Here is a 13,920-nt window from a genome sequence, read left to right on the forward strand (position 1 = left end):
TCCCTCCCTTCTTTTCTCCCTTCCTCCCTCTCTCTTCCTCCCTCTTTTGGTGTCATATTTCTAGTAAGCATAAAATAATGCATATCAGAAAATACTGTTTTAAAAGCTAACTTAAAGCTGACTTTTCAAATCAAATGCTGTATGTTAGTCAATCTAATCAAGGGGAAAGCTTTGTTTGAATAAAAATATGTTTTAGAAAGTATGCATTTAAATAGGCATAGTGGGAAAATAGAATTTTTAAAAAATCTCCTCCCAACCCAGACATCCTCTCCACAAAGGTAGTAAAGAAAAAGAGAAAAACACTTTCATTATTGAATAAACTTTATACCAGAATGAGATGCACAGCATAGGCAATCACTAACAGATTGCAAAGACAGAGAGAATCTTGTCTTTTATATACTACCCATTACACACATGTTTTAAGGATAAACAACAAGTTCTCAAGTAAGAGAACTTGATATTACATTTTATTACATATAGCTCATTCTAACTTTATCTGGTAAGTGGACCATCTATCTGGATTAGCTTTTCGACTTTATCCAGAAAAAAACGGGTAGTCTTGCAACCGGAAGCAAAATGCCACCAAAATTAGGCTCCTGGCCTTACAGAAACTGGGATACAAGGGCTTATCTTGGTTGATGTTTACATCTCAAAAAGATGGCTCCCAAGTTCTTGAGAAAGGCATTACTGGATTTTAATGGTGACAAATGGCCTATCTAGTCTTTAAAAGGATTTAAAGATATTTCAAAGAGAGGAGAAAGTGGTTATATTTACAAATTTTCTGTACATATCTGAGAAAAAGGAGAGAAGGGAAAACTTCCTTTATTTTCAACAGGGAGAATCAAACTTCTTATTTTTAATTTGTATTTATCCTTACAACTCACTATAGACCATTGCATTAACTCAATTATTCATTGGTTTAATAAATATTTTCTGTTTCTAGCTGCTTTTTTAGGGCTCACACATTTAGAAGAGCTAGATTTAACAAACAACCGGCTGCAAAACTTTGACTATGGAGTATTAGAAGACTTGTATTTTTTGAAACTCTTATGGCTCAGAGATAATCCTTGGAGATGTGACTACAACATCCACTACCTCTACTATTGGTTAATACACCACTACAATGTCTATTATAATGGCCTGGAATGCAAAACACCAGAAGAATACAAAGGATGGTCTGTGGGAAAATATGTCCAGAGTTACTATGAAGAATGCCCCAAAGACAAGTTACCAGCATACCCTGAGACATTTGACCAGGATACAGAAGATGACGAACGGGAAAAAATACACAAGAATCACACAACAAAGAAACAAGGTGTAAGAATCACTATAGTGGGATAACTTAGAATTGCTCTGGCTGTAAATAGTCTCCTATTTGCTATACTGGTGTAAGAAAACCATATGTTTACATTTTGATTAACTGTGTTACCTATTTATGTAGCGTTATCAGGTATAGAAAGGTTTCCTTTTTTATCTCATAATTGTTATTATGACAAGTATAGTAATCAAGGGAATACTGTCACCCTGCATGTCTGTCCATTGGTGGAGCAGCCTCTGCTGATACACGAATCCATGCTGGTAACCTGCAGGAGTTGGGTCCTAGTAATGGCATTAGAATTTCATAATGTCCTGTATAATTGTTTTTACTGCTTTTTTGGGGGAAAAAAACTTGGTTTGTTTTAACATGCCTTTTAATAGCTGTCTGTCAATCTCTAAAGATGATCAAAATGAAAAGATACAAATGCTTAATCATAATAAAATGTTATTCCCTCCTCCATGCACCCCCCTTTTTTCAGTTAATCAATGTAAACATTAAACAAATTCCCATTTCTACTCCTGTACATTCCAAATAAGGTCCTGGTAAACTCAAATTCTCAACCAGTCTTCACTGATCCTTGCAAATAACTATCAAGCTAGACCTAAAAGGCAATTGTCACAATAAAAATAAGAATAAGAAAATTATATTATTGGAAGCTGGTTAGAGAATGGGCTCTGAAAAGCAGATGTAGATGGTATGAATCATGAGCCCTGAGGAGGTATAAACACTAGTGAATGTAGAAACTTTTTTTTTTCTTCCGAGTAGTGTTCAGGAAGCCTTCTGTCAGTGGTAGACAGCCTGAGTACTTCCTGCCAAGCTAATGTGACAAGGACTATAAAGCAAAACATGTTCCTTATCAGAGTAGGATTCAGGTCAGAATTTGGGATGAAGCCAAACAGAAAAACAGGAACTAATTCAGAGACAACTGAGGGAAGGAGTGGTGCTTGAGAGAATTCCTGATTTGGGTTTGCAAATTCAAATTAGCTCATCTACAGAAATAGGTCACCAGGAAAGAGCACATGCATGGAGAATTTAAACTTCAGACTCCATCAGCTTGCATTTAAATGGTCAATAGAAAGAAAAACAAAGTGAAAAGAAACATATTTGATCTTTAGTGAAATACTATTTTTTTTCCTTTTACACAGATTTCCTTTTCACCTTGAGTTGAATACATTTTCATTTCTTGTATCAAGCTCTTCCAACAAAGTTTAGCAACTGGTCTTATACTTGCACAAACTCCCGAACATGGAAGATGGTTATATGATAAATAGTATTGAGCCCTTTTAAGCACCTAATAGATGCTGGGCACCAGGCTAAGAGTTTCACAAACTCCACTTGTCATTCTCACAAGAGTTCTCTGAGGAAGTTAATGTTATCTGCCTTCTATAGATGAGAAATCCAAGGTCTTTTTTTTTTTTTTTTTTTAGAGTTTAGGTAATTTGCACAAAGCTACAGGGCTGACAGGTAGCAGAGCCTGGGTTCAGGTCGGTCTGAACACTTTCTGTTGTGCAGGTTATGCAGAACTCTAAGAGTTAGGGTTCAGTATTGGCTGTCTGGCATCAGAACTTCAAGAACCAAATCCCCCAAAGAGGAGCAGATGACAAGAGGGTTAAGCCTTTCTCTCCAGGAGTACCATTGAGAGCAACGGGGAGGAGACAGTCTTGGTCCAAAATATTTAAATTTGCATTAATTTACATAGGAAACCAAGATGGGGAAGCTGGAGGAATGTCCAGAGCTGGTAGTTTAGGAAATGAGTCTGGATTTTAAGGTTCTAACCATTTTACCCATTTTACCAGTGGTTTGGTTCAGAGGTAAAGACTTTGAGATACTGTTTCTCAATGAAAATCTCCATATTATTCATGACATTAAAGACAGCTGTCAAATTTGAAGTACTACCAGAGAGATGTAACAATATCATTTACTGTCCATGAGCCTTAGGGTGGAATATTAAGAACATGGAAACTGAAACATCCAAGATTTGGTGATGAGAAAGGCTGGGGTGACATCAGTAGGAGACAAGAGGATCACAGTGGGGGCAAGAGGATTCTGGAATAAATGAGGAGATTTAATCTGATTCTGAGAAAGGACCCAAGGTGTTCTCTGGTTTAATTTTTAATAAGATAGTTGGGATTGTGTTGGTAGATTTTTATATCCAATAGTATCCCCAGAGATCTATTTGGAAATAAAGCTCTAGAAAAAAATAGAAATTAATCCAAAAGAAGTTTATTGGAGCTACTAATATCTTCCAGGACTTTAATTGAAGCATATTTTTCAAAGCGTACAGCTGCCTCTTCTCTGTATCAGAGTTCATACTTTTCTGGGAAGCATATTCCATCCATAATAGAAGGAATAATTAGATAATTCCTCTTCTACTAATTTCTTCCTTGATAGTTACTCTAATAACTTTGCCTTAGATGATGAATTCAGGAGATTAAAAAATAAGTATACTTATTGCTAGTCAAAAATATGACAATTCTGAGATTCTCCTATTTGACCAAATATGTGTATCACTTGAGTATTTAGATAGAATAAGTTTTTTATTTAAAATTTCTTGCTGGACCTAAGATTCTCTGATTTCTCTGACATAAACAAAATTTACTAGGAACTAAGATCTCCTGAATCCTAAGCCCATTATCTCTGACTTAATACCAGATTATTTCAGAAAGATATTTTTCATTGTTAATGTTGTTGTTCTTATTCTTGTTGGTGGTGGGTTTTGGTGGTAGTTGTGGTAGGCTTTTTGTTTGTCTATTTGTTTGTTTTCATATACTAGCTATTCCCTACTCTGGAGCCTATACCCTAGATTAATTCATGTGTTTTGGAGAAATCTGAAGTCTCCCGATCTGGCAAATAGAAGGAATTCAATGATGAGAATCCACTTGCCCCAGTTCCATGGACCTGTTCCCTCATCTGCCTTTTAAACATTTTAAGATAACATTTTAAGGTTAATTTTATTCTAAAGCTTATATTGACATGAGGATTACAACTATTGTGCTCAACCAAACAGCCCCAAAGATTGGCCAATATTTTTCTTCAACCTAGAAATCCAAAAACCAAACTCCTTGAAAGGAATGTGTATAATTCTAGACACACCAGTGGAGAAGCTAGGGTGAAAATGGAAAAGCTAAAACATCTCTGAGAATAGCTTTTATCTTTAACACATTCAAGTTTACTAGAATGCTAGAATTAAAACTGGTCTAATTAAATAACAGGTAGCAAATTTTAAATATCACAAACATGAAACATATTTATTGCCTTTTAAAAAAATCAAGATCTTTTCAGGCTTGCATGCTGAAGTATTTCTGTGATAAAGGTATTTGTACCAAGAATTATACTTGGAGATATGCCTATTTTTTAAAAAAAGATAGATCAAAAGAATGAAAAAACAAGCCACAAATTGGTGGATATATTTGCATAAGACACATCTGACAAAGAACCATTATCCAAAATATACAAAGAACTCTTAAAACTCAACAGTAAGATAGCAACTTGATTTAAAAGTGGGCCAAAAACCTTAGCAGTAACCTCACTAAAAAGACATAGGTATATGAAATACTCCACATCTTTGTCATTAGGGACATAAATTGTAAAAACAAAACCGAGATACCACTACGCTCTATTAGAATGACTAAAATCCTGACAATACCTAATGTTGGAGAGGATGTGGAGCAATAGGGACTCTCATTCATTGCTGATGAGAATGCAAAGCGGTACAGCCACCCTAGAATATAGTTTCGCAGTCTCTTACAAAACTAACCACCCTCCCACTACACAATCTCCAATCGTGCTTCTTGTTATCTAATCAAGTGAGTTGAACACTAGGTTATAGTTTGGCTGTTAAGTGCCTCCCAAAGGATTATATCCCATTCATATGAGGGAATATCTTCAGGATATTCATATGCCCCCAATCCTAGCCCCTCCCTGTTTCCTGTTTGCTTCCTTGCCACTATGAGGTAAGCAGCTTTCCTCTGCCACATGCCTCTGCCTCTCCATAGGCCCAGAAGCAATGATGCCACAAGTACACAGACTGAAATCACTGATACCCTTAGCTAAAATAAACATTTCTTCCTTTTAAGTTGTTTATATTAGGTGTTTTTTCACAGTGACAGGAAACTAACACAATTTATGCCCATAGGCGCACACACACACACAACTCACACACACAAACTTGCACATAACTGCTCAAACTTGGAAGCAGCCAAGATACTATTCAATAGATGAAGGAATAAATGAATTGTGGTATATGAAAAGATAAGAAAGAAACTTAATTGCATGTTACCAAGTGAAAGAAAAGGCTACTACTATATTATCCCAACTATATGCCATTCTGGAAAAAGCAAAACTATAGGTACAATAAACAGATCAGTGGCTTCAAGAGGTTGACAAGGGGAAGCAATGACTGAACAAAGCACAGACCTTTTAGAGGAATGAAATAAAATACTATAATAATAGATATATAATTATAAATTTATCCAAATTCATAGATGTACACCACCAAGATTGAACTCTAAGGTAAACTATGAACTTTAAGTGATAATGACATATCGATGTAGGTTCATCAATTGTTAACAAATATGTGGCTCCTGTGGGAGACGTTGATAGTGGGGAACTAAAATGTGTGGGGGCAGGGAATATAAAGGGAATTCCTATACAATCTGTTCAGTTTTTCTGAGAACCTAAAACTGCTCTAAAAAAAAATAAAGCAGAAGCAGAAGATTATTATAAAGACAAAGAAGAAAGGCCCCAAATCAGCAACATAATTTTTCACATTAAGAAAGTAGAAATAGGGGCTGGGGTTGTGGCTCAGTGGTAGAGTGCTCCGAGGCACTGGTTTTGATCCTCAGCACCACATAAACGTAAAATAAAGATATTGTGTCCACCTGAAACTAAAAAATAAATAAATAAAAAGAAACTAGAAATAAGCTGGGTAGAGTAGCACATGCCTATAATGCCAGCAATTCTGGAGGCTGCGGCAGGAGAATTCCAAGTTTAAGGCCAGTCAGTCTCACCAGCTTAGGGAGACCTTCAGCAACTTCAAAAAACTCTGTCTCAAATTAAAAAATAAAAAGGGATAGCATGTTAAAGTGCCCCTGGTTTCAATCCCCAGTACCAAAACAAAACAAAAAACTAGAAACATAACTACTGTGCAGTAGTGTGAGTATAAATAATTAAAATGTTCTGGATATTTTTTTAAAAACTAGAATGAAGGATTTTGAATATTTTTACCATAAAGGAATGATAAATGTTTGAGGCGATAGATATATTTACCCTGATTCGAACACTACATAATGTATCAAAACACATGGTTTCCTATAAGTGTGTATAATTTATACGTGTCTGTTAAAAAATACATTTCTGTTACTGATAATTTTTTAAAGTAACTAGAAAAAGAAGATCAAATGAAGCCCCAAATAACCAGGATAATAAAGATTGCAGTAGAGATAAACTAAATAGAGACTAGAAGAAGAGTTAGAAATTGTGTGAACACCTGAATTCACAGCAACATAAGTCACAGTAGCAAAAAGTAGAAATAATCTTAGTGTCTATTGATGGAAGAACTGATAAACAACATGTGGTATACACACACACACACACACACACACACAAATATTATTCACCCTTAAAAAGGAAGGAAATTCTGACACATGTCACAACATGAGTGAGCCTTGAAGACATATGTTTAAAAAAAAAAAAACAGCTAGTAACAGGACAACTATTCTATAATTCGGCTTTCGTGAGATACCTAGAATCATCAAGTTTATAGTGATAGACATTAGAATGGTGGTTGCCACAGGCCAGGCAGGAAGAAATGAAGAGTTATTCTACATGGGTACAGGTTTCAATTTTGTAAGATGCAAAAGTTCTGGAGATGGATGGTGATAGTTGACAGCAATGCAAATGTAACTGTATAGAACTGTACAATTATAGGAATTACAACCAAAATTTTGATATTATATGTATTTTACCAATAAAAAAAGAATCAAAAAGTTGGTAGGTTGAAACAATCAAAAAATTGATAATATTTTAGCTATATTGACAAAGAAACAAGAAAGGACAAATATCACTAAATTATGAAATGAAAGTATGTATGTCAGTATCCAGTTTACAGAAATAAAAAGGATTGGGCTGGGGCTGTAGCTCAGTGGTGGAGTGCTCACATTAAACTAAAAAGCTTCTTCATAGCAAAGAAAACAATCAAGAACATGAACAGAGAGCCTACAGAATGGGAGAAAATCTTTACCACCTGCACCTTAGATAGAGCATTAATCTCCAGGATATACACAAAACTCAAAAAACTTAACACACACACACACAAAAAAAAACAAATAATCCAATCAAATGGGCAAATGAACTGAACAGGCACTTCATAGGAGAAGACATATAAATGGTCAAAAAAAGTATGAAAAAATGTTCAACATTTCTAGCAATTAGAGAAATGCAAATTAAAACTACACTGAGATTCCATCTAACTACAGTCAGAATGACAGTTATCAAGAATATAAGTAACAATAAATATTAGCAAGGATGTTGGGTAAAAGGTACACTCATACATAGCTGGTGGGACTGCAAACTGGGTTCAACCACTCTGGAAAGCTGTACAGAGATTCCTCAGAAAACTTGGAATGGAACCACCATTTGACCCAGTTACCCACCTCCTCAGCTTATATCCAAATGACTTAAAATCAGCATACTACAGTGATGCAGATGCATCAATGTTTATAGCAGCTCGATTCATAATAGTCAAGCTTTGGAAACAACCCAGGTGCCCTTCAACAGATGAATGGATAAAGAAAATTTGGTAAATGTACACAATGAAATATTACTCAGCCATAAAGAAGAATTAAATTATGATACTTGCCAGTAAATGGATGGAACTGGAGACTATCAGTTCCAATAAAACCTATGTGAAAACCCTAAGTGAAATAAATCAAAATCCCAAAAAGCCAAAGACCAAATTTTCTCTTTGATATACAGATGATAACACATAATTAGCAGGGAGGGAAGAATAGAAGTTCATTAGATTAGACAAAGGGGAATGAAGGGAAGGGAGAGGAGATGGGAATAGGAAAGACAGTAGAATAAATCAGACATAACTTTCCTGTGCTCACATATGAATATACAACCAGTGTAACTCCATATCATGTTTAACCACAAGAATGGTACAAAAATTGTGATGGGTTGCACCCCATCACATGTATAAAATGTATAAAATGTCAAAATACACCATATATCATGGGTGTAAAAAAAATGAAACAAAAAAACCAAAGGCAGATATAATCAGACTGAATAAGAAAAAAATATGGAGAAAAAAGCTGTTGTTAAAGTGAGGATAGCATTATATCACCACAACAAGGTGTATTCTGGAAATTTTAAAATGTAATCATATGAACATTATTTTCATTAAAAATATGAAAAGAGGAGTCAAAAACATGCAAGATTCCACATATCTCTGCTACTTTTCAACCTTGCAAAGGAGATCCCAAGCAATGTAATCAAATGGGAATAAAAAAATATAAATATAACATTGAATGGACACAAAACTGTGAATAATCCCAGATGATATGACCATTTACCTAGAAAACCCAAGAGGATCAACTGACAAACTATTAAAACCAAGAACTAAATTTTATATATGGTCCAAAACAATAACATCATCCAAAATTTTAAAAAAAACTATAGTTTTCTTTAGCACCAGCAACAATCAATCAGAATTATTCCATTCTGTACAATTTATTTTTTCAATAAAAAAGTTTATAGATAACAACAGTGATTCCTTGTGTATCTCTTCTTCGTTTCATTAAACTCTCCACCCCTTCCATAAACACTATCTTACATTTAGAGTTTTTTACTTCTATTCATGTTTTTATGTGTTAGCATGTTGTGCTATGTCCTTAAAAAACATAAATATGTGTACATGGGTATATATAAAATGCAAACTATATACATATTAAGTTTTCACATTGAAAAATTGTATTAAATGATATGTGATATAATTATATGTATGTGCATGTGTCATCCTGCAACTTGATTTTACCCTATTTTTAGACTTATCCAAGTTGATACTTATGCTTATATATGGCATTCTTTTTCATTATCTGGAATCAGTATGGAATATGCTTTTAAAAATAATTTGTTTCATTTCTAAAAGTACATGCATGGTAAGTAAAAACCACATCTCAAAAGAGATATAGGTTAAAGACAAAAATCACATTGCAAGTACAAGGCAGCTTGGAAAAAATAGAAATAACTTTACTGTTCATCTAGAGGAAGATTAAATAAATTATGGTCTATCTATAAAATGGTTTTACAATATATAAAAAGAATTTAGGAGGTCTGTATATACTGACATGCAAAGACTTCCAATACATAAAAGAAAATCTAAAACAATATGATCTCTTTTATGTCAGAAGTTAAAACTGTGTATTTCAAATTACATGTCTATATAAATGTATCTTAGAAAGACAGAAAAATGATAATACTGGGTATCTTTCAGTAAATGAATGGGTTTGAGGGAGTTGAAGGGAGATACTTTTACTGTTTATTGCTAGATTTTGTTAAGTGAGGATATGTTCTTAATAGTGTGGGGGAGGAAGTGGGAGAGGGAAAGGGAGAGGGAGAGGGAAGGAGGGGTGAGAAAGAGGGGGAGAGAGAAAGAGAGAGAGATCCAGGGGAGCTTAACCAGTGAGCTACATCCCCAGTCCTATATTTTTCATTCTGAGATAAGGTCTCCATAAGTTGTTGAGGGCCTCACTAGGTTGCTGAGGCTGGCTTTGAACTTGTGATCTTCCTGCCTCAGTCTCCTGAGCTGCTGGGATTACAGGTGTAGATAAATTGATGATACATAAATAGACAAATGCAAGATCAAATATTGATCAAGAATGCACAAAGGACCAACTCACTCCCAGAGCATATAATCAAGTAAGAACTAACCATAAGTTTTTAGTGTGGTTGCAGTCCACATTCTTTGACCTAAGGTTATCACTTAAGTTTCCCTTTTCTTTATGTTTTTTTCATCTATTTAATTAGAAAATAGAAAAGCAAGACAAATATTGTAATGAACATACTTACTGACATATTTCAAAGTTTTGGGTCGGAGAAGACAACCACGAAAATTCAAACACAGCACATTTAGACGCCACTTTTGCAAAGTAGACACTACATATTTATCTGTAACTGTATTCTTCACCGTGGAAAAGTTAATCTAAGAAGGATAAACAAAAGGCATTAAGAAATGCAAAAAATATGTTTCATATAAAAATTTTAAATATTTTAAATTATCAAGTACTAAAAGTTCTCCATCACATCATTCCCAAATAGAAAAAAGTTAAATATTAGAGTGTTCTACTAGAGAATATAAATTTCATAAGTAAAAAAGGAATATACACACATACAAACACAATTCCAAAATGATTTGAGTTTGCCAATAAAAAATATAGCACATTAAACACAAATGGCTTTGGGGGTATGTGTATGTATATGTTTCTAAGAATCAAAGCTTTGTACATCAAGAATGGGAAGTTATACTCCATGTATGTATAATAGGTCAAAATATATTCTACTGTCATGTCTATCTAAAAAGAACAAATTAAAAAAATTTTTTTAAAGCCTTGTACATGGGGACTGGGGATGTGGCTCAAGCAGTAGCACACTCGCCTGGCATGCTTGCAGCCTGGGTTTGATCCTCAGCACCACATACAAATAAAGGTGTTGTGTCCACCAAAAAAAAAAAAAAAAACTAAACTAAAAAGCCTTGTAAATGCTAGGCAAGCACTGTAACCACTGAGCTATATCCCAAGTCCACAAATGGCTTCTTTTTTATTATTATTATTAAATGATTTAACACATGAGACAACATCTAGTCTCCCACTTGTGAGTTAAGATATACAAAATAGTTTAACAATGAGATGATAGATTTCAAATAGCAGGCAGAACTAAAAAAAATCTTGGAGCAAAAGTCACTCTATAACACCATATACTTTTTTGATTATAAATCAATTTAACTTTTATCATAAAGATGTTACCTTTAAGAATTTATCCTGCAGATACAATCATGTATTTTTTAAATATTTTTGTTTGTTTAAAATATTCTTTACATTTTCATATAATCATACATCTATATGGGGAACAATGATGTTCTGATACATTCATGCATGGTATAATGATCAAATCAGGGTAACTGGCATATCCATCACTTCATACATTTATCATTTCTTTGTGGCAAGCATTCCAAAACTTCTCTATTAGCTCTTTTGAAATACACATCATTGTTAAATAAAGTCACTGTACTGTGCAATGGCACACCGGAACTTATTCACTTTTATAACCATGCATTTGTACACCAGCCTTGCCCTTTCCTGTCTCCTCTCCAGTCTCTTAACCTGTATTCTACTCTCTACTTCTGTGGGCCAACTTTTAAAGATTCCATATAAATATGAGATCATATAGTATTTGTCTTTCTGGATATGGCTTATCTCACTCAACATTATGTTCTCTAGTTCCCCACATGTTGCAGATGACAAGATTTCCTCTATTTAATGGCTGAATAGTATTCTTTGGTGTCTACATACCACATTTCCCCCTCATTCCTTTGTTGTTGACATTTAGGTTGATTCCAAATTTTGGCTATTGTGAGTGGTCCTGCAGTAAACATGGGAATGCAGGGATTCTTTGATATATGGATTTTATTTCCCTTGGACACGTACCTAGTAGTGGGATTGCTGGATCCAAAAATGTTTAATTTTTTTATATCTTTATTGCATTTTTATGTGGAACTGAGGATTGAACCCAGTGCCTCACAAATGCTAGGTGAGCACTCTACCACTGAGTCACAGCACCAGCCCCCAAATTTTTAATTTTGATGATGACTGATTATCTACTTTTTTTCTCAGTATTATTTTAGAGATGCATTCAGGTTTATTTAACTCTTTAGTTTACTATCTATCTAGTAGCTAGGCACAGTGGCACAGGACTGAAATCCCAGCAACTTGGGAGACTGAGGCAGGAGGATTGCAAATTCAAGGCCAGTCAGGGTAACTTACTGAGATCTTCAAAATAAAAAAATTAAAAGGGCTGTGGATATAGCTCAGTGGTAGAGTACCCCTGGTTCAATCTCCAGTACCACCAAAAAAAAATATGTATAGCATTCCATCACTCCATTGTATATATTTTAAAAGTTATTATTTTTTAAAAAATATTTCTTCTTCCATTGATGGACATTTAGGTCATGTATAGTGTTTCTGCTGTTTTAAACACATGACTTGAGAACATCTGTGAGTTTCTCTAGGCTATATACCTAGAAATGCAATTGCTTGGGTCCTAGATTTGAGTGTCTTCAAATTAAGTAGATGCTTCTGAATTGCCCTCCCATGTTGTTAAACAAGTTTATATTCCTATCTTGGTAAACATTGTCATATCACCAATCTTTGGTGTTAACAGATTTTTCTTTTCTTTCCTTTCTTTCTTTTTTTTTTTTTTTTTTTTTTTTTTTGTACCAGGGATTGAACTCAGGGGCACTCAATCACTGAGCCACATCCCCAGCCCTCAATCGTGTATTTTTTTTTAATATAAATATATATATTAGTTGTAGATGGACACAATACCTTTACCTTATTTATTTTTATGTGGTGCCGAGGATTAACCCAGTGCCTCACACATGCTAGGTAAGTGCTCTACCACTGAGCTACAACCCTAGCTCCACACTCATATGTATTTTAAAAATGAGGAAAAGGATGTACACTAAAGGATTTTAATAGAAAGAGAGAGAAACAAGCTAAGAAACTAATTAAATAAATTGAGGGACTTCTTTCAACAAAACACTGATCAATAGCTAAATTCAGGGTTAAAAAAAAAAGCACAATTTACAGAAAACCTAAAGAAACAAGATCCAGCTATGTTACTCTCTCTGATTGTATAATTCAGTCCAAGAACAAAATTCACAATATCTAGAGGATTTAATGGACCAAATCCTACATGAATTTTACTCCTCAATGTCAATTTTTTGATGAGAGTTGGTTCTCAGAGTTCAAGATTCCCCTCTCCCCATCCATAGTACTAAGGATTGAACCCAGGGCCTCACATGTGCTGGACAAGCACTCTACCACTGAGCTACATCCCCATCCATTTTTATGTTTTATTTTGAGACAGGGTCTCACTAGTTGCCCAGGCTGGCCTTGAACTTGCAATCCTCCTGCTTCGGTTTTGCAAAATGGATGGGGTTACAGGTGTGTGTCACCAGTCCCACCAGATTCTATTATTTTAAAAGAACCTGGAAAGCAGAAATCTTGTGTATCCAAGTAGGGGGAAATTAAATGGCAAAAGTGGCATTTTCTTAAAAAATATTTGCTAAATATGAGTATATGCTTTGTAGTCAGAGTGATCAGAGTTTGTATTCCAATCCAACCACTTAACAACTTGGGCTATTACTTAACTAAGCCTTAGTTTTTGGTTTTGTTAATATGTTTTTTAGTTGTAGATGGATACAATGTCTTTATCTTATGTTTTTGTTTTTCATCTGTAAAGTGAGAAAAATAATAGTGCCTAACTCAGGAAACTTCAGGGGTGAACTAAGAAAATGCAACTTAATGTGCTCAGTGCAGAACTCA

The 13,920-nt window shown here is 34.5% G+C and overlaps 2 protein-coding genes across 2 annotated transcripts in view; one reads left to right on the forward strand and one right to left on the reverse strand.

Annotated features, from left to right (window-relative positions):
• Nucleotides 1–8,980, forward strand: part of Lrrc17 (leucine rich repeat containing 17) — a 37,830-nt gene extending 28,850 nt beyond the window's left edge. Inside the window, exon 4 of the mRNA XM_005319476.5 lies at nt 944–8,980. Coding sequence (XP_005319533.1) covers nt 944–1,341 — 398 coding nt within the window. The 3' untranslated portion in view covers nt 1,342–8,980. The remainder of the gene's footprint in view (nt 1–943) is intronic.
• The window catches only part of Fbxl13 (F-box and leucine rich repeat protein 13), a 208,680-nt gene that overhangs the window by 129,543 nt on the left and 65,217 nt on the right, over nt 1–13,920 (reverse strand). The window contains exon 9 of the mRNA XM_005319523.4: nt 10,388–10,520. Coding sequence (XP_005319580.1) covers nt 10,388–10,520 — 133 coding nt within the window. The remainder of the gene's footprint in view (nt 1–10,387; nt 10,521–13,920) is intronic.

The sequence above is a fragment of the Ictidomys tridecemlineatus genome, chromosome 2, assembly GCF_052094955.1.
Source record: "Ictidomys tridecemlineatus isolate mIctTri1 chromosome 2, mIctTri1.hap1, whole genome shotgun sequence".
Classification (NCBI taxonomy): domain Eukaryota; kingdom Metazoa; phylum Chordata; class Mammalia; order Rodentia; family Sciuridae; genus Ictidomys; species Ictidomys tridecemlineatus.